Consider the following 23,572-nt stretch of genomic DNA (forward strand, 5'->3'; position numbering starts at 1 on the left):
CAGTTAGGTTTAAGTAGTTCTAAGTTCTAGCGGACTCCTGGGAGACCAGTATTAGATTCCGATGCTCCACAACATTTGAAAAGAATTTGAAGGAAAGCCGGCCGTTGTGGCCGTGCGGTTCTAGGCGCTTCAGTTTGGAACCGCGTGACCGCTACGGTCGCAGGTTCGAATCCTGCCTCGGGCATGGATGTGTGTGATGTCCTTAGGTCAGTTAGGTTTAAGTAGTTCTAAGTTCTAGCGGACTGATGACCACAGATGTTAAGTCCCATAGTGCTCCGAGCCATTTGAACCAATCTGAAGGAAGTCACGACAAAGTGTTCCTGGAAACGTCAGCAATTGTCACTCTTTCGGAGGGAACTCTTCAGTACCCGGAGTCTTCTGTTCTCCTCGCCAGGTTCTACCGCCCTGTTGTCATTCCCGACACCTGCGCGTAAAGAACCGTTTCTAATAAAAGGGGAACCGGAGACGGAATGAGGAGGAACTGGGCAAGAAGTAGCGAGGTGGGTGAAAAATAGCAGGGTAAGGTGCGAAGTGGGGGAGAGGGTCCGAGCCAGCGGTGAGAATTACATTCTGTCCCCAGCAGGCGGAGTGGGGCGACGGGAGGTGGATATCCTGTACCTGCTGAAACCGAGGTGCGTAAAAAACTGAACGGGTCTCTCTCGTATTACTGCCGACGTCTTCAACTGCATGTTTGTAAGCTGTCTTAGAGTGTGTGGCGGCGGCCAGGTACATTCTTGGAACCATTTGTCCTTCTTGCTTTTTCACTCGCAGATCGTATGCGGGATGATTAATTCTCCTTGCCGCTTTGTACTGTAACACCCCACCCGTCACTTATCTGGTTTTGGCTTGTGTTCACCCCAGCTAATTGACTAACAGATCAACAGAGAGTGCAAAACTGCCGCAATATCGGATAACGCAAAGAAAGTAATAAGGCCCTGTGACTCCTGATTGAACTTCGGTGGCAATGTTGACATCAATTGATTCATAATTCATCACCTTTAATTAAAAAGTGGTGCACATTGATGTCATATTCAGCTATTGAACACCAGATGCAAATGTTGAACATAAAATTAATTAAGAAAATGACTTGGGATTTCAACTACATGATTGAAAACAGATGCAGTCGATTAGCACAAATTTATTTTGACTCCCGCCTTTCATCATCACATTACATGAGTCTCCTATCAGGCAGTGGTAATAAATTGCGTTTACGTGGAGTAAAGCGCGATAAATCAAAATTAATTCCTATCGACTGACCCAGGCGCAATGCGAAGTGCGAGAAGAATTCCCCAATACACGGCCCATCAAACCCACGTGGAAACTTTGCCGACGTGATCCAACAAATTAATGTGGCCTAATTGAAGCAGGAGCGGGTGCAATATCACCGCTATTTACGAAGCAACAGAACAAACAAAAGTATCTGCATTACTACATTCAGTTACAGTGGTGATATCATAGATTGCCAAGAGACAGCAGAGTTGATTAGATGGCATTGTACTAGGTTTGGTACCTCAAGTTACACAAATTAGACAAGTAGAAAAGTTAAGTACTATATTGTAATAACATGCTGTTAATAAAATAAATGTGATTCGTTGTTTCTTATTATGTTGCTAGAGAACTTTTAGATAGCACAAATAACATCATTTGTAATCATATTAGCTGAGTATCCGGAGTTTCCTGTGTATCTATTTATTCCAATATTCTGTTCGGCCATCTCCTCCTCTCCCCACTCTCAGCCTATCCCCTCCCGCCATTCCACCTGTCCATCTGGTCCTGCCAACACTCTCTGTCCATTAGCTCCTTTCCCCTCTCCCTGCCCATCTGCTCCTCGCCCCTCTCTCCATTCATCTCCAACTTCTCCTTCGCTCTCACTATCCATCTTCTCCTACCCTCTTCTCTCTCCACGTTACCACCCCCAACCCCAATAGCAGGCTGCTGGTTCTTACCTCCACAGTATTTATTTTCAGATAGCAAGTAGTATATGTACCAAGTTCGATTGAAATCGGTCAGGTGGTTTAGGAGGAGATGTGGAACACACGTACATACATATATACATATAAAATGTTTCCCAGAAGTGTTGCAACAGATTTCGCGGGGTTGTACAGGAAGTCTGGACGACTCTGCGACCAGAAATGTTGTCTGACGACGCTACATAACGCCGAAATTACTAGGTGCTGCGCCTGTCGCTAGGCCAACCCTTCAACAGGAAACATGATTTTGTTCTCTGTGGCGCAGTTTATTCTTTTCCTGCATATCGAAAAAAAATGAGATTTTAGAGGGTTCAAGGAGAAAAATAAACTGCAGATGGAAACCCACATCCAAACCCTTCATCCACTGAGGCAGGACCTATCTCCGCAGCAGCTACAACCATCTTCTCCACTGGCGACCGGGCCAATACGTCGCGAACACTGAATAACAAACAACATTCGAGATGTTCCGATTACGATCCGTCAGCGCGCAAAGTCACATTTGCTGTCGTGGGGGTGGTCTAGCGCAGGCGCCAGCGTCTATAGCTTCGAAGCTCTGTAGCGTCGTTTGATGACTTTTCCGGACACCAGTTTCTGTGCTCGATTTCTTCCTCAAGACGTCCTCTACAACACCTCGAAGTTTGTCGCAATATATGTGGAGCACCCTGCGTAGATACACACATCCATTTTTGTAATGTAGGTTTTCCAAACCTTTTGGGGTCAAATTGAAGAATATGTTAGTGGGTCGACAGCCGATTATATTCTGATAGAGAACGAATGGTCAGACATGCATATTTATAGTGTTATGGACGTACACAGCGTACACCGCATAACAACACAGCTTGCAGTAAGTGTTCAAAGCCTCCCCGTTTACCTGCTCCACGTTACCTCTTGCTCCTGCAAGATGTGCTGCCACAGTTCCTTGTTATTCGCGGGAAAATGTGCTTTCAACGCGACGATGAACCAGCCCACACCGATGTTAATGTCTGCGAGCACCTCAACAACACGTATCCTTATCGTTGAATTGCAAGGGGACATCGCCGGATCTCAGACCTCTAGAATTTTTCCTCTGGGGTTACGTCGAGACGTTGGTGTATGAAACCCGCTTAGAAACGGATGAAGACCTGCTTGCTAGGTTCCAAATTGCCTGTCTGCTCGTAAAACAGATACCAGGGATCTTTGAGAGAGCGCGGCCTAACTTCATGAGCCGTTGCCCGGCAACCGTTGAGACTGGCGTCGTTACTTTGAACAATTACTATGAGCTACACTCTTGTTATGTGGTGAATGCTGCGTATGTGCATAAGACGGTAAATATGTACAGGGTGATCAAAGAGCCAGTATAAATTTGAAAACTTAATAAACCACGGAATAATGTAGATAGAGAGGTAAAAATTGACACACATGCTTGGAATGACACGGAGTTTTATTAGAACAAAAAGAAACAAAGTTCACAAAATGTCCGACGGATGGCGCTGGACAGCAAAACGTCAGTAACGGCTACCGCGACGGGTGAGAGGTACGCCCACATGTTACAGAATCGCATTAGCCCCAGCCTGGCTGATAAACACCTGCTGGAACGTACGATGTTTATGCAGGATGGCGCTCCACCCCATATTGCTAGACGCGTGAAAGATCTCTTGCGCGGGTCGTCTGGTGATGATCGTGTGCTCAGCCGCCATTTTCGTCGTGCTTGGCCTCCCAGGTCCCCAGACCTCAGTCCGTGCGATTATTGGCTTTGGGGTTACCTAAAGTCGCAAGCGTATCGTGATCGACCGACATCTCTAGGGATGCTGAAAGACAACATCCGACGTCAATGCCTCACCATAACTCCATACATGCTGTACAGTACTGTTGTGAACATAATTCCTCGACTACAGCTATTTTTGAGGAATGATGGTGGACATATTGAGCATTTCCTGTAAAGACCATCATCTTTGCTTTGTCTTACTTTGTTATGCTAATTATTGCTATTGTGATAAGATGAAGCGCCATCTGTCGGATATTTTTGAACTTATTCCGTGATTTATTCAGTTTTCAAATTGATACTGACTTTCTAATCACCCGGTATTTCCGACCATTGGTTCCCTATCTCAGTGTGATCGGTTGCGGACCTTCTATCACAAAGTGTTCAATTTGAACCAAACGGTTTGAGACATCGTGTTTGTATGGACTGATAAGCGCCAAATACCAAACTGCAGACCGAGGTCTTAACCATATTAATGGCTTTGCAAGATTTCTGTAAATTTCACTCCTCGACTGAATCTACATCTACATTTATACTTCGCAAGCCACCCAATGGTGTGTGGCGGAGGGCACTTTACGTGCCACTATCATTACCTCCCTTTCCTGTTCCAGTCGCGTATGGTTCGCGGGAAGAACGACTGCCGCAAAGCCTCCGTGCGCGCTCGAATCTCTCTAATTTTACATTCGTGATCTCCTCGGGAGGTATAAGTAGGGGGAAGCAATATATTCGATACCTCATCCAGAAACGCACCCTCTCGAAACCTGGACACCAAGCTACACCGCGATGCAGAGCGCCTCTATTGCAGAGTCTGCCACTCGAGTTTGCTAAACATCTCCGTAACGCTATCACGCTTACCAAATAACCCTGTGACGAAAAAGCGCCGCTCTTCTTTGGATCTTCTCTATCTCCTCCGTCAACCCGACCTGGTACGGATCCCACACTGATGAGCAATACTCAAGTATAGGTCGAACGAGTGTTTTGTAAGCCACCTCCTTTGTTGATGGACTACATTTTCTAAGGACTCTCCCAATGAATCTCAACCTGGCACCCCCCTTACCAACAATTAATTTTATACGATCATTCCACTTCAAATCGTTCCGCACGCATACTCCCAGATATTTTACAGAAGTAACTGTTACCAGTGTTTGTTCCGCTATCATATAATCATACAATAAAGGATCCTTCTTTCTATGTATTCGCAGTACATTACATTTGTCTATGTTAAGGGTCAGTTGCCACTCCCTGCACCAAGTGCCTATCCGCTGCAGACCTTCCTGCATTTCGCTGCAATTTTCTAATGCTGCGACTTCTCTGTATACTACAGCATCATCCGCGAAAAGCCGCATGGAACTTCCGACACTATGTAGTAGGTCATTTTTATATATATATATATATATATATATTGTGGAAAGCAATGGTCCCATAACAGTCCCCTGTGGCACGCCAGAGGTTATTTTAACGTCTGCAGATGTCTCTCCATTCAGAACAACATGGTGTGTTCTGTTTGCTAAAATCTTTTCAATCCAGCCACAGAGCTGGTCTGATATTCCGTAGGCTCTTACTTTGTTTATCAGGCGACCGTACGGAACTGTATCGAACGCTTTCCGGAAGTCAAGGAAAACGGCATCTACCAGGGAGCCTGTAGCTAACATTTTCTGGGTGTCATGAACAAATAAATCCGAGTTGGGTCTCACACGATCGCTGTTTCCGGAATCCATGTTGATTCCTACAGAGTAGATTCTGGGTTTCCAGAAATGACAGCGGTTGCTGAGAGATATCTACGCGGCATTGCTTTTGGTCAAAATTCAACTATCTCGGAACAAACTTTGGTGCTACACGTTTCACGTCCAAAACATCCGAAAAAATTGTTCAAATAACTCACGGGTTTGCTGCCGGGTGATGTCGTCGAACACCGTCTCCGAAAAAATTGCTTGACGTGAGACAAAGAATATGTCGTCATCATCAGCAACCTCTCTGATGGTGATACGGCGATTTTCCAGAAACATTTTCTGTACTTGTTCCACACTGTCACCAATGTGCTTGGGCGTCCAGTGTGGTCGTTGTCTTCACCGTGTTCTGAACCCTCTTTGAAACGTTTATACCAGGGCTTCCCAACCTTTTCAGCTCGCGGACCCGTTCTTCAGTCGAAAATCCATGGCGGACCCCTAGTCAGTCAAGAACACAGTAATTTTAAATTTCAGAGCGAAACCCATGGGAACCGAAAGCTTCGTAATGGAAGTGCCATGTTCCCAATGACCCCCCCTCATCCTCCCCCCCCCCCCCCCGAAGTATCAATAGTCTTTGGTTTAGAAATGAATGAAAACAACTTGAAATTAACGACCCAATTTGAATTCCCACTGTATCCAGACACTTGCTAGTGGATTTACTCCCTTTGTTCAACACACTATAGCCTGATTAAAATTACTTGATAATTCCTCCAAGAGCAATCAACGTCACGTCCAAACTGTTCGTTGTTGACAAGCTGCCGCTAATGGTCTGTTCACTTCCACTATTTGGCTACTGTAGTGTAAGGAGCATGCATATTTCGTAACAGTCGTATGTGTGTGTGTGTGTGTGTGTGTGTGTGTGTGTGGGAGGGGGGGGGGGGGGGGGGGTTGGGTGGGTGGGTGGGTGTGGTTTTTCGTGAAATCCGAAGAAAAATGTTCAAATGTATGTAAAGTCTTCCTTCGGTCGTCCTCCCTCGTCATTCATTTCAACTGGAAACTTCCCTTGTTGTGAAGGCGATGGAGAAACTGCACCCTTCTTCAATGATTCTGACTTCAGCCATCGATCCATATTAGAAGTAATAAACTGGTCAAAAATCGACTTATGAAGCAGGTAGTGCACTGACATGGCAAGTTTAACATTTAATGATGCCTGGGGCCGCATACGTGCCAGCGAACGCTGCGATTGGTCGACAAAGCTCGCTCCGCGCATGCGTAAAAGGTTTCAGCGCATCTAGCGCCGTGAGCCGGCGCACAAACGATCCCCGTGTTATTGCTAAACAGTCGATCAGAGAAGCCGCATTCTCCGGCACTAAACTGCGTATACGTTTTTAATATTTTTTTGTGGGATCATTCCTAATTTAAAAAATCTCTCTCACACCGGCCTGATTTAGCTTCACTGATCAGGATAGTAAAAACATGCGTATGTTAAGGGAATTTTCATTCACAAAGCAGGCTTATCACATTCACACAGTTCAATACTGTTCTATCCTGATTAAATTGAGCTTAACTTAAATTCGATAGGGCAGTGAAGCAATTTCGAAGTCTCGGTGCGACGAAAATTGTCAGTCGATCTCCTGAAAACATTTGTAATAATTATTAACTTTCGGTGATCACATGGGGAAGACCGGAGATCTGCTGGTGAGACCGTGTTAGCCTATTCATTACAAGTAATAAACTGGATATCTTGAGCATACAAAACGGCAGGTTCGTCCAATGTAAATCAGACGTTCCCCATTGATCCCGTGCAACACAGCGCAGTAAGCAGACACTGTCAGTAATAATCAATAAAATAATACGCGAACACACTTACTTTAGTTTAGTTCATGTATTAAATTCCTTCTCATACAGAATCTCATCAAGATGGCGAACACTGGACTCGCATTCGGGAGGACGACGGTTCAATCCCGCGTCCGGCCATCCTGATTTAGGTTTTCCGTGATTTCCCTAAATCACTCCAGGCCAATGCCGAGATGGTTCCTCTGAAAGGGCACGGCCGACTTCCTTCCCCATCCTTCCCTAATCCGATGAGACCGATGACCACGCTGTCTGGTCTCCTTCCCCAAACCAACCAAGATGGCGACTAGCTCAACAATACATACATATCCCAGCCTCCTTCTTTCACGGCTAATCGGCAAGCATTGCGTCATTCTTTTCATGAGAGAAAACAGATAGCAGAGAAGCTATTCCATGGAGTAAATGGACGCTCCAAGGAATAATAGGGCTTGAAACTACTTTGCATTGATAATCATCGTATATTAAAGTTTAGGAATCGGTAAGATAAGAAGAGATATTTCGAGATACGTACTGAGTTATATAATTTATAAAATTTCTGAAAATATCGCGGTGAGACCGCTGCAAGAGACATTACACGTTCTCACTTAGGAACCGCAAAGGCTGCTTGGGAATACGACTTGAAGTAAAAGTACACATGTTTATCACACGAAAAAAAAACAGTGATGAATTTGATTTTCACATTTTTATTCAATAATTTTACTCATTATTTTACACGATTTGGTGAAAGGTGGACGTGGACCACCTAGAAAGAGCCGGCGGACCCCTAAGGGGTCCGCGGACCACAGGTTTGGAAGCCCTGATTTATACTAATCATAGTCTCTTGTCTTACTCACAGTAGAGTCTCTAAAAGGTCAAACTCAACATTTAGAAAGCGGTGCTGCATTTTATTCCGTTTTCAAGTGAGATTTAATGTAAATTCGTCGACCTATCTTTTTCATAAGTAAAAATTCGCCGAGCATTCGAAAACACGTATAACTTTTTGACTCTTACATCTAACATATTTTTGACATTGTGTACCCTTGCATTAAATAGCAGACATTATTGTGTGTGCGTGTGTGTGTGTTGTGCCAGCCGCAGCCTGTTGTGTCTCGTGTTCCAGCGGCCGCGTGGAACGACTCGTGCGACTTTAGCGAGCAGTGCCTGGCCACCACGGACAAGACGGTCTGCAGGGCGGGCCGCTGCGTCTGCATGTACCAGATGCGCGCCGAGCGGCAGGCGGACGGCTCCACCAAGTGCCTAGGTGAGTAGCTCGGCGCGGCCGCGCTGTGGCACACGCCGTCTCCAGCACCGCCAGTAAAGCGAGCGCAGCACTGGCCGATTCGTGACTTGACAGAACTTCCACCCGCTTTCAAGTCAGTCGGTCACATGTTCCCACAGATCATTCGAACGTTTGTTTCTGTCGAAATGGAACCGCGCGACCGCTACGGTCGCAGGTTCGAATCCTGCCTCGGCCATGGACGTATGTGATGCCCTTAGGTTAGTTAGGTTTAAGTATTTCTAAGTTCTAGGGGACTGATGACCTCAGATGTTAAGTCCCATAGTGTGGTGTCACCGCCAGACAGCACACTTGCTAGGTGGTAGCCTTTAAATCGGCCGCGGTCCGTTAGTATACGTCGGACCCGCGTGTCGCCACTATCAGTGATTGCAGACCGAGCGCCGCCACACGGCAGGCCTAGAGAGACTCCCTGGCACTCGGCCCAGTTATACAGCCGACTTTGCTAGCCATGGATCACTGCTTACATACGCTCTCATTTGCAGAGACGACAGTTTAGCTACGTCATTTGCTACGACCTAGCAAGGCGCCATATTCAGTTGCTATGTCTTCTAAACAGATAATATTGTGAATCATGTACCGTCAAGAGCGATGTTCATCATAATGGATTAAAGTTAAGTATGAAACTAATTGCGTCCGCTTTCTGAATTCTAATTCCTTGTCATGTTCCAGACCTCACGTCAGTTCAGTCCTTCCCTCCTCACGCCAGCCTGCGTGAGCTAAACGCGTGCATTTCGGCCTCCTCTAGTAACACGGTGTTGGCTCTTCAGGCAACACAACACTCTGAGCCATTTAAACCATATTTTTTTCTGTCGAAATGATGACGAACGAGTCAATTTACAGGACATGTATGCATGACTAATTTTAACATCAATGTACATACATATTTTTCAATCCCTCTCATGCAACTAACTTAAAAACATGGTTTTCTTCCTGTTTTCGTATATACCGGGTGGTCCATTGATCGTGACCTGGCCCGCATCTCGTGGTCGTGCGGTAGCGTTCTCGCTTCCCACGCCCGGGTTCCCGGGTTCGATTCCCGGCGGGGCCAGGGATTTTCTCTGCCTCGTGATGGCTGGGTGTTGTGTGATGTCCTTAGTTAGGTTTAAGTAGTTCTAAGTTCTAGGGGACTGATGACCATAGATGTTAAGTCCCATAGTGCTCAGAGCCATTTGAACCATTTGATCGTGACCGGGCCGGCCGGTGTGGCCGTGAGGTTCTAGGCGCTTCAGTCTGGAACCGCGTGACCGGTACGGTCGCAGGTTCGAATCCGGCCGCGAGCATGGATGAGTGTGATGTCCTTAGGTTACTTAGGTTTAAGTAGTTCTAAGTTCTAGGGGACTGATGACCACAGATGTCAAGTCCCATAGTGCTCAGAGCCATTTGATCGTGACCAGGCCAAATATCTCACGAAATAAGCGTCAAACGAAAAAACTACAAACAACGAAACTTGTCTAGCTTCAAGAGGGAAACCCGATGGCGCTATGGTTGGCCCGCTATATGGCACTCCCATGGGTCAAACGGATATCAACTGCCTTTTTTTTAAAAGGAAACCCCATTTTTATTATATATTCTTGTAGTACATAAAGAAATATGAATGTTTTAATTCGACCACTTTTTTTCGCTTTGTGACAGATGGCACTGTAATAGTAACAAACATATGGCTCACAATTTTAGACGAAGAGTTGGTAACAGGTAGGTTTTTTTAAAATTAAAATACAGAACGTAGGTACGTTTGAACATTTTATTTCGGTTGTTCCAATGTGATACATGTACCTTTGTGAACTTATCATTTCTGAGAACACATGCTGTTACAGCGTGGTTACCTGTAAATATCACATTAATAGAATAAATGCTCAATGCATTTAGCAATACGAGTAACGACATTCCTCTCAACAGCGAGTAGTTCGCCTCCCGTAATGTTCGCACATGCATTGACAATGCGCTGACGCATGTTGTCAGGCGTTGTCGGTGGATCACGATGGCAAATATCCTTCAACTTTCCCCACAGAAAGAAATCCGGGGACGTCAGATCCGGTGAACTTGTGGGCCATGGTATGGTGCTTCGACGACCAATCCACCTGTCATGAAATATGCTATTCAATACCGCTTCAACCGCACGCGAGCTATGTGCCGGACATCCATCACGCTGGAAGTACATCGCCATTCTGTCATGCAGTGAAACATCTTCTAGTAACATCGGTAGAACATTTCGCAGGAAATCAGCATACATTGCACCATTTAGATTGCCATCGATAAAATGGGGGCCAATTATCCTTCCTCCCATAATGACACACCATACATTAACCCGCCAAGGTCGCTGATGTTCCACTTATCGCAGCCATCGTGGATTTTCCGTTACCCAATAGTGCATATTATGCCGGTTTACGTTACCGCTTTTGGTGAATGACGCTTCGTCGCTAAATAGAACGCGTGCAAAAAATCTGTCATCGTCCCGTAATTTCTCTTGTGCCCAGTGGTAGAACTGTACCCGACGTTCAAAGTCGTCGCCATGGAATTTCTGGTGCATAGAAATATGGTACGGGTGCAATCGATGTTGATGTAGCATTCTCAACATCGACTTTTTGAGATTCCCGATTCTCGCGCAATTTGTCTGCTACTGATGTGCGGATTAGCCGCGACAGCAGCTAAAACACCTACTTGGGCATCATCATTTGTTGCAGGTCGTGACTGACGTTTCACACGTGGCTGAACACTTCCTGTTTCCTTAAATAACGTAACTGTCCGGCTAACGGTCCGGACACTTGGGTGGTGTCGTCCAGGATTCCGAGCGGCATGCATAGCACACGCCCGTTGGGTATTTTGATCACAATAGCCATACATCAACACGATATCGACCTTTTCCGCAATTGTTAAAAGGTCAATTTTAACACGGGTAATGTATCACGAAGCAAATACCGTCCGCACTGGCGGGATGTTACGTGATACCACGTACTTATGCGTTTGCGACTATTACAGCGCGATTTATCACAAAGCGAATAAAGTGGTTCAACTGAAACATTCATATTTCTTTACGTACTACACGAATATGTAATAAAAAATGGGGGTTCCTATTTTTAAAAAACGCAATTGATATCCGTTTGACCTATGGCAGCGCCCTCTAGCGGGCCAACCATAGCGCCATCTGGTTTCCCCATTCAAGCTAGACGAGTTTCGTTCTTTGTAGTTTTTTCGTTTGATGCTTATTTCGTGAGATATTTGGCCCGGTCACTATCAATGGACCACCCTGTATATGTATAATCGTTCCTGTCTTTGCCATACGTCTGTTTCGTGCAATTAGACGCCACATCCAGTGCTGCAAATGGTTACCATGCGTTCCGGCACATCCTTCATTTCTCCTTCTCAGCAAATCACGCACTCCTTCAAATACTGTATTCGAATTGCGCACATGCGTTGGTCACACTCTCTGCACATTGACGATGAGTTCGGCCCTTAAATGTCCCAACACCCAGAAATTCAATAGAGTCAGGCCCGGCAAACGAGGAGGCCAAGCCACTAGACGTTCTCGACCAATCCGTCACCAGTGAAATGTTGCGGTGAAGTACTGCCGCACGACCCACATAACATACGGCGGCGCCTCGTCGTGCATAAAACACAGTGGTTCTCTCTCCGCAAGGCTAACGTTCCCCAAAGTCCAGCTCCGTAGCAGAGTGGTCGTTCCCCTCCTGGCACGGACGGCTGTTTACTTCTAAGCCACGGAGTACTCACGCGAGTAAGTACGCTATAGGCGCAAATGGCTCAGTCGTATGTAAAGTCAACCATCAAGATCAGCTTCGCTAATGGATTTGCGAGGCCCTGAACTTTCGAAATTGAAAGATTCATACGGGAAGAGATCAGAATACATCCACAGGACCTGATCACCCACCTCTCTAGCACCAGTAGCGTGGTTTACCGTAAACTGATCAACGACGGAGTATGTGATAGAATTGTACGCGACCATAAGAATAGCTAAAATTCAAACAATCTGATGGCAGTGTGGGGATGATGTCAATCAATCACTTGGGACACCCGACTCTGCACTATTTTGGTGTCTGGCCTTCCCTTTGAAGTCCCGGAAGACATTTTGGTCGATGCTTTATTTATTTATTTATTTATTCATCCGAGGAACAATATATATTGTATGGGTGTCGTCAGTTTATAATACATGAGCACACATACATTTACAATGAAACAGATTTCTCATATTTTATGTAGTTTTTATAACTAGTCATACACACATTTATAATTACATCACATTTTTGTGATAATGTTGCTAATAATCTACATCTATGTTAGATATTCTTTTACAGTATAACAACTTTTACTTACTAACAAGGGAACCTCCCCATCGCACCCCCCTCAGATTTAGTTGTAAGTTGGCACAGTGGATAGGCCTTGATAAACTGAACACAGATCAATTGAGAAAACAGGAAGAAGTTGTGTGGAACTGTGAAAAAATAAGCAAAATATACAAACTGAGTAGCCCATGGGTGACATAGGCAATATTATGGAGACAGTTAGCACACGAGCGCCGTGGTCTCGTGGTAGCGTGAGGTGCTGCAGAAGGAGAGGTCTTTGGTTCAAGTCTCCCCATCAAGTGAAAATTTTACTTCCTTTATTTTTGCATAGTTATTATCTGTCCGTTCGTTCATTGACGTCTCTGTTCACTGTAATAAGTTTAGTGTCTGTGTTTTGCGACCGCATCGCAAAACCGTGCGATTAGTAGACGAAAGGACGTGCCTCTCCAATGGGAACCGAAAACATTTGATCGCAAGGTCATAGGTCAACCGATTCCTCCACAGGAAAACACATCTGATATATTCTATACGACACTGGTGACGGCATGTGCGTCACATGACAGGAATATGTTGTCGACCCACCTAACTTGTACACTTGGCGAATGGATAAAAAGATTCTTCTACCTTGCCCGATCTAGGTTTTCTTGTGAATGTGATAATCACTCCCAAAAAAGTGATGAAAACATAAGAGTTTGTCACATAAACTGAAAATAAAAAATTGAACTTTTACACGATGGAAGATTTGAACCAAGGACCTTTCGTTCTGCAGCTGCTCACGTTACCACGAGACCACGGCGTTCATGCGTGTCTCGCGTCCTTGATGTTGCTTATCTTCCCATAAACTACTCAGTTTGTATTTTTGGTTATTTTTTCACAGTTCCACACAACTTCTTCCTGTTTTCTCAATTAATCTGTGTTCAGTTTTTCAAGGCCTATCCACTGTGTCAACTTATAACTAAATCTGAGGGGGGTGCGATGGGGAGGTTCCCTTGTAAGAAGGTTTGAAGCTTTTGTCTGAAAGTGAGGGGCTCATTTATTTCTTTAGTTTCCTGTGGTAATTTGTTATACAGTTTTATCCCATTATAAAATATACTTTTTTGCGTCTTTACCTTGTTCTTTCTATCTAGATGGAGATGGTGACAAGATCTTGTTTCATGGTCATGTATTATGCTGTTTATGTTATACGTGTTGAGATTTTTCTTAATGAACATTATGTTCTGAAAGATATACTCACAAGAAACAGTTAGAATGGCTAGCTTTCTAAATAATTCTAGACAGTGGGCCCTGTTGTTGCTGTTTGTTATTATCCTTATGGCTCTTTTTTGTACTTCGAACACAGTTTGTATGTTACTGGCACTTGTACCCAAAAACATGATCCCATAGCTGAGGACTGAGTGTAGATATCCGTAATATGTTATTTTAAGACAGGTATTATTGCATACCGGTGCAAGGATTCTAAGAGAATAGCATGCTGTGGATAATTTCTTTGCCAAAATGTTGACATGGTTTGTCCATTTCAGTTGGCTGTCTACATTCATCCCTAAGAATTTGGTACTTGTTACACATTCTAATTCATTATTATTAACTTTTATTCTAGTGGCATTGTGTTTTTTGTTCAATTGGAAGTTAATATACTTAGTTTTCTTTACATTTAGGGTTACTTTATTTTTTAATGACCAGTTGTGGACATCACTGAGAGCCTCGTTTGCTCTTTCTGACAGTTGTGTTGCATTTTCACCTGTTATTATTATGTTGCTGTCATCAGCAAAAAGTATTTTTTCTCCATGTCTGATACTTTGTGGGAAGTCGTTAATGTATATAAGAAACAATATTGGGCCTAATACACTTCCCTGTGGGACGCCTATATTCACATGTTCTGGGTCAGACAGGTGTTTTACAAGGGAATTGTTTGAAACTTGTGATATCTCAACTCATTGAACTCTGTTTTCCAAGTTTGATTTGAATCACTTCTTTGTCACATCTCTTGTTCCTATTTGCCCTAATTTATGAAGTAAGATTTTGTCAACTGTATCAAAGGCCTTTGACAAGTCTAGAAAGATACCACTTACATATTCACCTTTGTCCAGTGCTTCTAAAATTACTTTAGTGAACTGTGCTGTAGCAGATTGTGTGCCTTTTCCGGGCCTAAAACCAAATTGGTCATTGGAAAGAAGGTTATATTTATTCAGGTCATTTAGCAGTCTCTTTTTGACTAGTATTTCTATTATTTTAGAAATGATAGACAGTATAGAAATCGGCCTGTAGTTCTCTACATTTTCCACATCTCCGTTTTTAAGGATAGGTAAAACTTTTGCTTGTTTTAGGTAGTCCGGAAAGTATCCAGATTCGAAAGATTCATTAATTATGTCTGTAAATGGGCCCTTTGTGGAGTCTATACAATCTTTAATTACGCAGACTGGGATTTCATCAAGTCCTAATGAAGTTTTATTTTTAGTTGGTGTACTACTAGTTCCACTTCCCTTTCTGTAGTCGGCAAGAGCACCATTGAGTTTATTGGCTGGTTCTGAGTAGGTAAATCATACGTATCTGGAAATTTCTGCTGTAATTGTTTTGCAATACTACTGAAATATGAGTTTACAAAATCAGCTAATTTTTTACGGTTACCTACTGGTACATCTTAGTGTTTAATATGTGAATTGCGGTCCTTTTTAGCAGAGATAGATGTTTCCTGTTTGAAGATGTTCCAGGCTGCTTTGCTTTACAACCATCTGGACGTGAACTCAGCCGTATCGCCAAAAAATTGATCACTTTTGAACGTACTCCATTCTTAACGGGGTGAGGTAAGTTCAGATCGAGCTTAAACAGCAAATCCCGTCTTACCTTCTTATTGGTTGTTGCAGAGCGGTAATTATTTACGACAGGCAGCCCAAGACCTGCTCGGGTTGTGGCAAGGAAAGCCACGTACACTCACAGAGCGTCCAGAGGAGGATAATTCAAGTACCGACGGGCGAAGCTGTGCCCATACCCAAGACAGCATCCACGCCTCTTACGTACGGTACTGCCTTCCGAAAGCATTTCCCTTGCACATTCCCCAATATCAAACGGCACAGTCGACACAGGTGGATGACAATGCGTCCGAAATGTCAAGCGAGGAAACCTCCGCTGAGCAGTTGCAACAGAAGTTAGATGCCGCAGGAACGAATATGGAATTCGGCTGGCTGGTGGTACCGACGGGCAATACTGTCCCCAACATGCTTGACAACGGGACTTGGAAATAGCATTCGGATCTGGATATGGACGTACGCCAGCACAGTTACCACAACGGCGATGGAAAATATGTCGCACGCCATCAGACGACTGCTAACTTCGTATAGGAGAAGATGAATGCAAATGGGCAGACGATGACGACACCACAGAAGAGAGTACTGGGGTGTCTGACGAAGACCGACGTTACACCACCGAATGCGATTGCCCTCTCCAGCGAGACCTATAAGGCGGACCCCAGGAAGTTCCAGAAGTGGGTGCAGTGTAGGAAGACGTGGCCATAACAGCTGCGGCTTGGCTGAACAGGACTGATGGCAGGGAGAAACTCCAGTCGCCTGCAACCGTGGGACACCACTGACAGCCCACTTCATAACTGATTCACAAACATCACTGACACAGACCGCACCGACAAGTACAATGTGTGCCGCAACACGCTGGACGTCAAATGTCGTTCCTCGTCGTATCCATTAATACTAGTATCATACCATCACTGATCATGGTGATCTCACTCAAAGATGTAGCACATGAGGCAGATATACGCACCGCTCTTGTACTGGAAGTATACGCGCGTGTGTGTGTGTGTGTATGTGTGTGCGTGTGTGTGTGTGTGTGTGTGTGTGTGTGGTTTGAGTTTTTCGGGCGCTGAACAGCATGGTCATCAGCGCCCAAACGCATAGAAACAGGAACACATGCGGTGAAGGGACGAAGACGGACAGCGAACAAGGAGAACGGCTAAAAGGTCTGTACCTGACGCAGCTCCAAATCCTCACATACAGAGGCAAAACAAGAGGAGAAGAAACGCACTAAAAAAGAAAGAGAACAGAAATCGAAGTGAAACAAGTAGGTAATCGTGACTGGCGGAGCTCTTACCTAAAACCTGGGTGAGCCAGTCACCCAGCAGCACATTAAAATCCTCTCCCTAAAATCCGAGGCAACACGTCCCTCTGTGGTTACAGCAACTAGATTTCACTAGCTGCACAAACCAGCACTGGAACAGCGATACTACTTACGGAAGGCGTAGTACTGGAGGACGTCAGCTACTTGTCATCGTCAGGTGGAATGGCTGTAACAGTACTTCGAGTGAGGGTTACAAACATTTAGCACCGTCAGACGTGGGCAAACGAAGAGAAAGGTCAGACTTCTTCATGGAAGGAATAGTGTTGCTGTATCTAGGACGGCCGCTCATTACGTCCTCGGCGTCGACATCCATTGTGTGCTGGCGCCAAATGATCAGCTCCCACGTTATAGCCCATGCTCAAAATTGAGAACATTGGTAGGAGACCTTCAGTTGACAGATTCGTGGGAACCCTACCATTAGCACTTATAGGCTCAAAATTGAGAACATTGGTAGGAGACCTTCAGTTGACAGATTCGTGGGAACCCTACCATTAGCACTTATCAGCTGAAATCGGGACTCATGTGACCAGGACACGGTTTTCCTGTCGTCTAGAGTCCAACCGATGTGCTCACCAGCCCAGGACAGCTTTGCTGTTACCAAAGGCATTCGCGCCCTAGGGCGGCCTCAGCGAGGCATGTCATCGACACTTCCTGTCTCTCTGTACCTCCTCCGTGTCCGAGCAACATCGCTTTGGTTCACTCCGAGTCGCCTGGACACTTCCCTTGTTGAGAGCCCTTCCTGGTACAAAGTAACAATGCGGACGCGATCGCACCGCGGTTGAATTACAGACAACATGAGCCGTGTATCTCCATCCTGGTGTAATGACTGGAACTTTTCGGCTGTTAGACCCCCTCCGTCTAATAGGCGCTGCTCATGCATGGTTGTTTACATATTTGGGCGGGTTTAGTTACATCTCTGAACAGTCAAAGGGAGTGTGTCTGTGATACAATATCCACAGTCGACGTTTATCTTCAGGAGTTCTGGGAACCGGGGTAACGTAAAACTTTTTTTGATGTGCGTAAAGTCAACAATATGGCTGTCTCACTCGTTTGACCTTCTTTGGCTGCGTCTCGTTCCTAGTCCATTGCAGGTGGAAACATTTCTGCATGTCTTTCTTGCATTCACAGTGCCAGATTTGCACCTGGTGCCCGAAATTGGAACTTCCTTTTTTTTATAATTCGGCGTAAATCGGTTCCGCATTAACGCATTAGTATATCTGCCGAATTTCGCTGCCATACGATAATTAAAGTCCACACTGGAACTCCGTGAGTAGGTGCACTTTAATTATAACCGTACAGTACGTCAAGCTCTTTGGTAAATCTAGAACTCTGAAAGCGAATGACTCATTTATAGTAGCGCTGTATATTCGTGCGGAGTTCGCTGTACTGCTGTAGGACTGAATGGTAGACTTTGCCAGCGTCACATGACGCCTTCCTTGCTTTCGTGCGCGACTCGGCTGAGCTGGAGCGACCACTTACTCGAGCAGCAGCGGTAACGACCCCTTCCCCTTAGCTGCGCATAATCGCGAAAATGCGTCCGTGCCGTGGGCGACGTTTGCGACGCACGCGGTCACGCTACTTGACGTGACGCTGGTGCTGTCGGCGAGGGAACTGTTGATCGATGGACGCGGATCACATCTGTGGAATGTTGTATTATAGTAAAATATCGTTTTTTAATTTGTCTTCGCCGGCATCGCTTTGACCTGTAACAATTCTGTGTTCTGTAGCGCAAGCTTCATCTGCTTGACACTAGGACATAGGTAAATTGGTTTCATATTTTCTACTTTACGTAGATGTTTTTAAATGGTTCTGATATGTTTTATTTATCAAGACGGAAGGTTTGAATTAGCACAACTTTTAATGGTTTCCATGCGCATATATATGTATCCATGGATTTTAATGTGCGCGTGTGTCTGGCACATAGCACAAGTGCCCTCTCTCGGCGAAACTGTCTGCCCTAGTGTTTTCACACTCTCGTCACTATAGTTCATAGGCGAAGTACATCGACCCTCTGTCCGTAATCATGTTGTATAAATGGAGATGATGTTTTAACTACTGACGACGCCTTTGGCACAATTGTTTTATGAATATCCATAGCAGGATGTGATTTTAGTAAGTGACTAAACGTTTTTGTGCCTGTAATACTCTGGTAATTTTACAGTTACTTAAGCTATAGTGTTTTTTTCTTTCTCATTTCCGATGCTAAGTTTTTGCTAATGAAAGTGTCTTCCTGTTCAGGGTATTTTACTTCTGATGAAGGTATATTTAGATATACCGAAACCGTGGTCAAGAATTTTAATAACTCATCTTTATCCTGCAACTGCTTTGGCTGTCATCATTTACCGTGAAGAATTACAACAGTTGCTGTTTCAGCCGTGTTTAAAATCTTGACTTCTATGGCACTCACATAAATTCTGAAGTCCAAACAGTGCACAAGAAACAGCGTTAACAGTCTCCTCTTCACATTCAACTGCCTGCTAACATATCTTTTGTGTTTACACCTGTTCCTTGGATCATGCTCGCAACATCTTGCTGTGATGTAGAACATGACAACAAAATGGCTTCGAGGTAGCCATTTATATAACTAATTTCTTGATTCTTGAGCTATAGAAAAATTTGATGAATGTACCAGAACAAAGGAAATATCACTTATACAGAAATACATCTACATGGTACAAGGAGTTCTCGAGCGGAAATGATTTCAATTTTCTTTTAAAACTTTCGCTAGCTGCCAGCACCTTTAATGAACAACGGAGTAAGTGTAGCCTACTGCGTGTAACAAGGCGCAAATCCCCATTAATGTAAGAGTACAAAATAAATGATCAGTCTTTGGAAGCGGTAACATCCGTGAAGTATGTGGGTGTGACTATTCGAAATGATCGCAAATGGAATGATCAGATTACACAAGTAACGGGTAAGGCGAACTCTAGGTTGCGGTTTAATGGTAGAATCCTGAAGTGATGCAGTCCTTCAACAAAGAAATAGCCTACAATACGTTAGTTCGTCCAGTCTTAGAGTATGGTTCGTCTGTATGGGACCCTTACCAGTTGGGTCTGATTCAAGAGATTGAGAAGGTCCAAAGAAGAGCGGCAAGATTCGTGACTGGTACATTTAGCCATCGCGACAGCGTTACAAATCTCACAGAAAGTTTGAAGTGGGACGCACTTGCAGATAGACGGCGCGCTAAACGGAAGGGGCTGCTCACTAAATTCCGAAATCCGATCTTCACCGAGGATGTAGAGCACGTATTATTACCACCAACTTTCAAATCACCATTCAAAGATCAAGGAAATAAGAGCTCGTACTGAGGCGTTCATACAGTCGTTTTTCCCTCGCGCGATCCGCGGGTAGAACAGAAAGGGGGGGGGGGGGGGGGGGAATATGACTTTGGTGCGAATTGTGCCCTCCGCCACACACCACTTGGTGGCTAGCGGAGTATATATGTAGATGTAGATGTAGGAGGTGTTCAAAAATTTTTATAGTTACGTACTCCGTTCCTTTCCGTGCAAGAGTAAGGTAAAATTGTGGACAATGGAGGCAGATTTTGTTCCTAGTGGTATATTTATGGAAGGTACTATTATCATCAAATTGGGGTTCAAATGGCTCTGAGCACTATGAGACTTAACATCTGAGGTCATCAGTTCCCTACAACTTAGAACTACTTAAACCTAACTAACCTAAGGACATTACACACATCCACGCCCGAGACAGGATTCGAACCTGTGACCGTAGCGATCAAATTGTGCCCGGTCATTCACAATAAATCTTACAAGAGAGTAAACGTACACGGTCAGCCGTAAGTACCTGTGGAGTCTCAGAAGACGACTTGCGCGAGAACTACAAGACATACGGAAAACTGGCACTGACAAGGGATAGTATCAATTCCAGGCGCCCTGACAGGGAAACATTTTTGACTTGAAGTCATGTCTTAAGGAGAAAGAAAGCGCACTGGCAGGACAGCTGTAGGGGTCAGGGATTTTCTCTGCCTCGTGATGTCTGGGTGTTGTGTGATGTCCTTAGGTTAGTTAGGTTTAAGTAGTTCTAAGTTCTAGGGGACTGATGACCACAGATGTTGAGTCCCATAGTGCTCAGAGCCATTTGAACCATTTGAACCTTAAACTAACTGATGCTAAGAAAAACACACACACACCCATGAGCGAGGGAGGACTCTAATCTTCTCCGGGAGGGGCTGCGCAATCAGTGATATGGCGCCTCTAACCACGCGGCCACCCCGCGAGGCCTACACCTCTGATACGACACTTTTGTGGCGTTCTGAAAGTACAGCTTTTAAACTTTTGCGCGCAGGTTGTTTGTCACTCGCTCTGGTCCGCTGCAGCCGCCTAATACCCGAGCGTGGAGCACCTGTTTGTATTCCTTGGAAACGGACAACGTAACACGAAGAACAGATTTCTCCAAACTCTCTCACTCTTTAGCATTGATTATAAGTAACGCGCAAGTGGTTGCACGATCCTCGATTGCAACACGATTTTTGAGTAGAATTTCAAAAAATTAGAATCCATAGGACAATATTGGCAATTCTTTCGCAGTACTCCACCCCTCATTACCTTCAGAGTATATCAGGACAAATAAGCCCTTGGCTACAAATATTAAGTCAAAATTGACCACGTTTCGACGCTACTATGAGCGTCGTCTTCAGAATTAAAATAACTGTTCTAAAACATATTAGATATATAATACATTAATAAAATTAAAGTTTGTACAGACTGGAAAGAGATGCAGTACTTACAAGTCACATTTTTTAAAAATCGAAACTGGACAGGCGACGTCATGAATAGTTGTAAATAAGATGGCGAGCCGCTAAGGGCTGCTCGTACTTGAGTGAACAAGGGTTGCAACAAGGGCTTATTTGTTCTAATGTAATTCTGACACTGTCACTGAATCTTAGCAGCTATGTTCAAAGTTTTACCCTCAGAGTAAATGCAACAAACAGTATATGGACGAAGATTCCTTTTGTTTTTTTCTTTTATTTGCCAATTTAATTTAACAATTTGCTTCTAGGAATTCTGAAACGTATAATTCAAAAGTCCGAGGCAGTCCTAGAATTTTTCAGTTTTTTTTTCGATGTCTGCATTTATTATTGCAAATAATAGCAACAGAAAACAGAAACATCAGTTATTTCAAAAACCGGTTATTTTGAGCGGTTTTAACAGTCATGTTAGATTGGAGATGGAAAACACCAGTATAACCGAAAACCAGTCGTTTCAGCGATAACCACCATCCGAACTGGGGCGACAACAATATAACACGCTTACGATACTCTGTTGTATTGGCCGGTGCAACACGAAGTGCTGGTTGGCCAGTTTACATTTGGTGCATTTTGGGTCACACAACATGTCGAATTTGTCTTGTATGATACACGTAGAGCGAAATTTCAAGCCATCTAATGTCCCTAAAAAGACAGTTTTATTGCATGAAGCATCTCTGTAGTTAATTTGTCAGTAAATCTCTTACTTTTCACACAAAAAATTAAAAACCATTTTTTTCGGATTCGCCCGTGTCTGCTACGCACTCTTTCTGAGTCGGTCTTTAGGATATTATTCGGTAAAATAATTGGCAACCAATGCTGTTCAATCGCAATAAAGTCTTGAGATGTTCAGTTGACTCTTTTATTAGAACATGTTACGCGTTTCGGGATTACACCCATCTTCAGACATAACAGACTTCAACTCCTTCCTAACCAACCAGGCGTACAGCCTTGGCAACTCAAAGAAAGTGTCGAATAACATACGTTATTGAAGTTGAAGTCTGAAGATGGGTGTAATCCCGAAACGCGTAACATGTTCTAATAAAAGAGTCAACTGAACATCTCAAGACTTTATTGCGACTGTACAGCATTGGTTGTCAATTATTAACATAAAAATGATCGCAGGGCTCAGACGGGATTTTACGTCCTGTATATCATTATTCGGTAAAATAAACTGAGTTTCTGCCGTCGTATAGCCTGGCATCACAGCTTGATAACGAACTGGTTTTCTTTCCGCTGCTGCCCGTAGTTATTGTGATACTTTGAATTTAAGCAAAACACAGAGCATATTTTGAAAAGTCTTCAGTAAAATACGTATTCGCTGGCCAGTTTACGCCTGGGGCATTTTGGGTCGTAACATATCAAAATTGTTTTTAACGCTGGAAAGAGGGCACTACCTGCTTCCAGTCCTCAGTAAATACGTGTTATATTTATAAGTCGTTTGCAGTGAGGGCGGCAGCGACGCGTCACACGCGAGGCTCTTGCTGCCTTCTGTGTCTTTTTACTTCTGTCGCCCCTGAGGGAACACGAGTGTCGGATGGATAACGGCCGCGCCGCGCCACTTTTCCTGCAACATATAGTGCTGCCTCAGTGAGAACCGCGCCTAGGAAGATTTACGGCACTGTGGCTGACAAGGGAACCTCCCCATCGCACCCCCCTCAGATTTAGTTATAATTTGGCACAGTGGATAGGCCTTGAAAAACTGAACACAGATCAATCGAAAAAACTGAAAGAAGTTGTGTGGAACGATGAAAAAAAAAAAAGCAAAACATACAAACTGAGTAGTCCATGTGCAAGATAGGCAATATCAAGGATAATGTGAGCTCAGGAGCGCCGTGGTCCCGTGGTTTGCGTGAGCAGCTGCGAAATGAGAGGTCCTTGG

General features: G+C 44.4%; 1 protein-coding gene across 4 annotated transcripts in view; it reads left to right on the top strand.

The window, feature by feature from the left end:
- The window catches only part of LOC124552557, a 276,969-nt gene that overhangs the window by 101,978 nt on the left and 151,419 nt on the right, over positions 1 to 23,572 (top strand). For all 4 annotated transcript variants that reach the window (XM_047126876.1, XM_047126877.1, XM_047126878.1 and 1 more), the window contains exon 3: positions 8,332 to 8,472. In XM_047126876.1, coding sequence (XP_046982832.1) covers positions 8,421 to 8,472 — 52 coding nt within the window. In that variant the 5' untranslated portion in view covers positions 8,332 to 8,420. The remainder of the gene's footprint in view (positions 1 to 8,331; positions 8,473 to 23,572) is intronic.

This window comes from Schistocerca americana, chromosome 10 (assembly GCF_021461395.2).
Source record: "Schistocerca americana isolate TAMUIC-IGC-003095 chromosome 10, iqSchAmer2.1, whole genome shotgun sequence".
NCBI classification, from domain to species: Eukaryota; Metazoa; Arthropoda; class Insecta; order Orthoptera; family Acrididae; genus Schistocerca; species Schistocerca americana.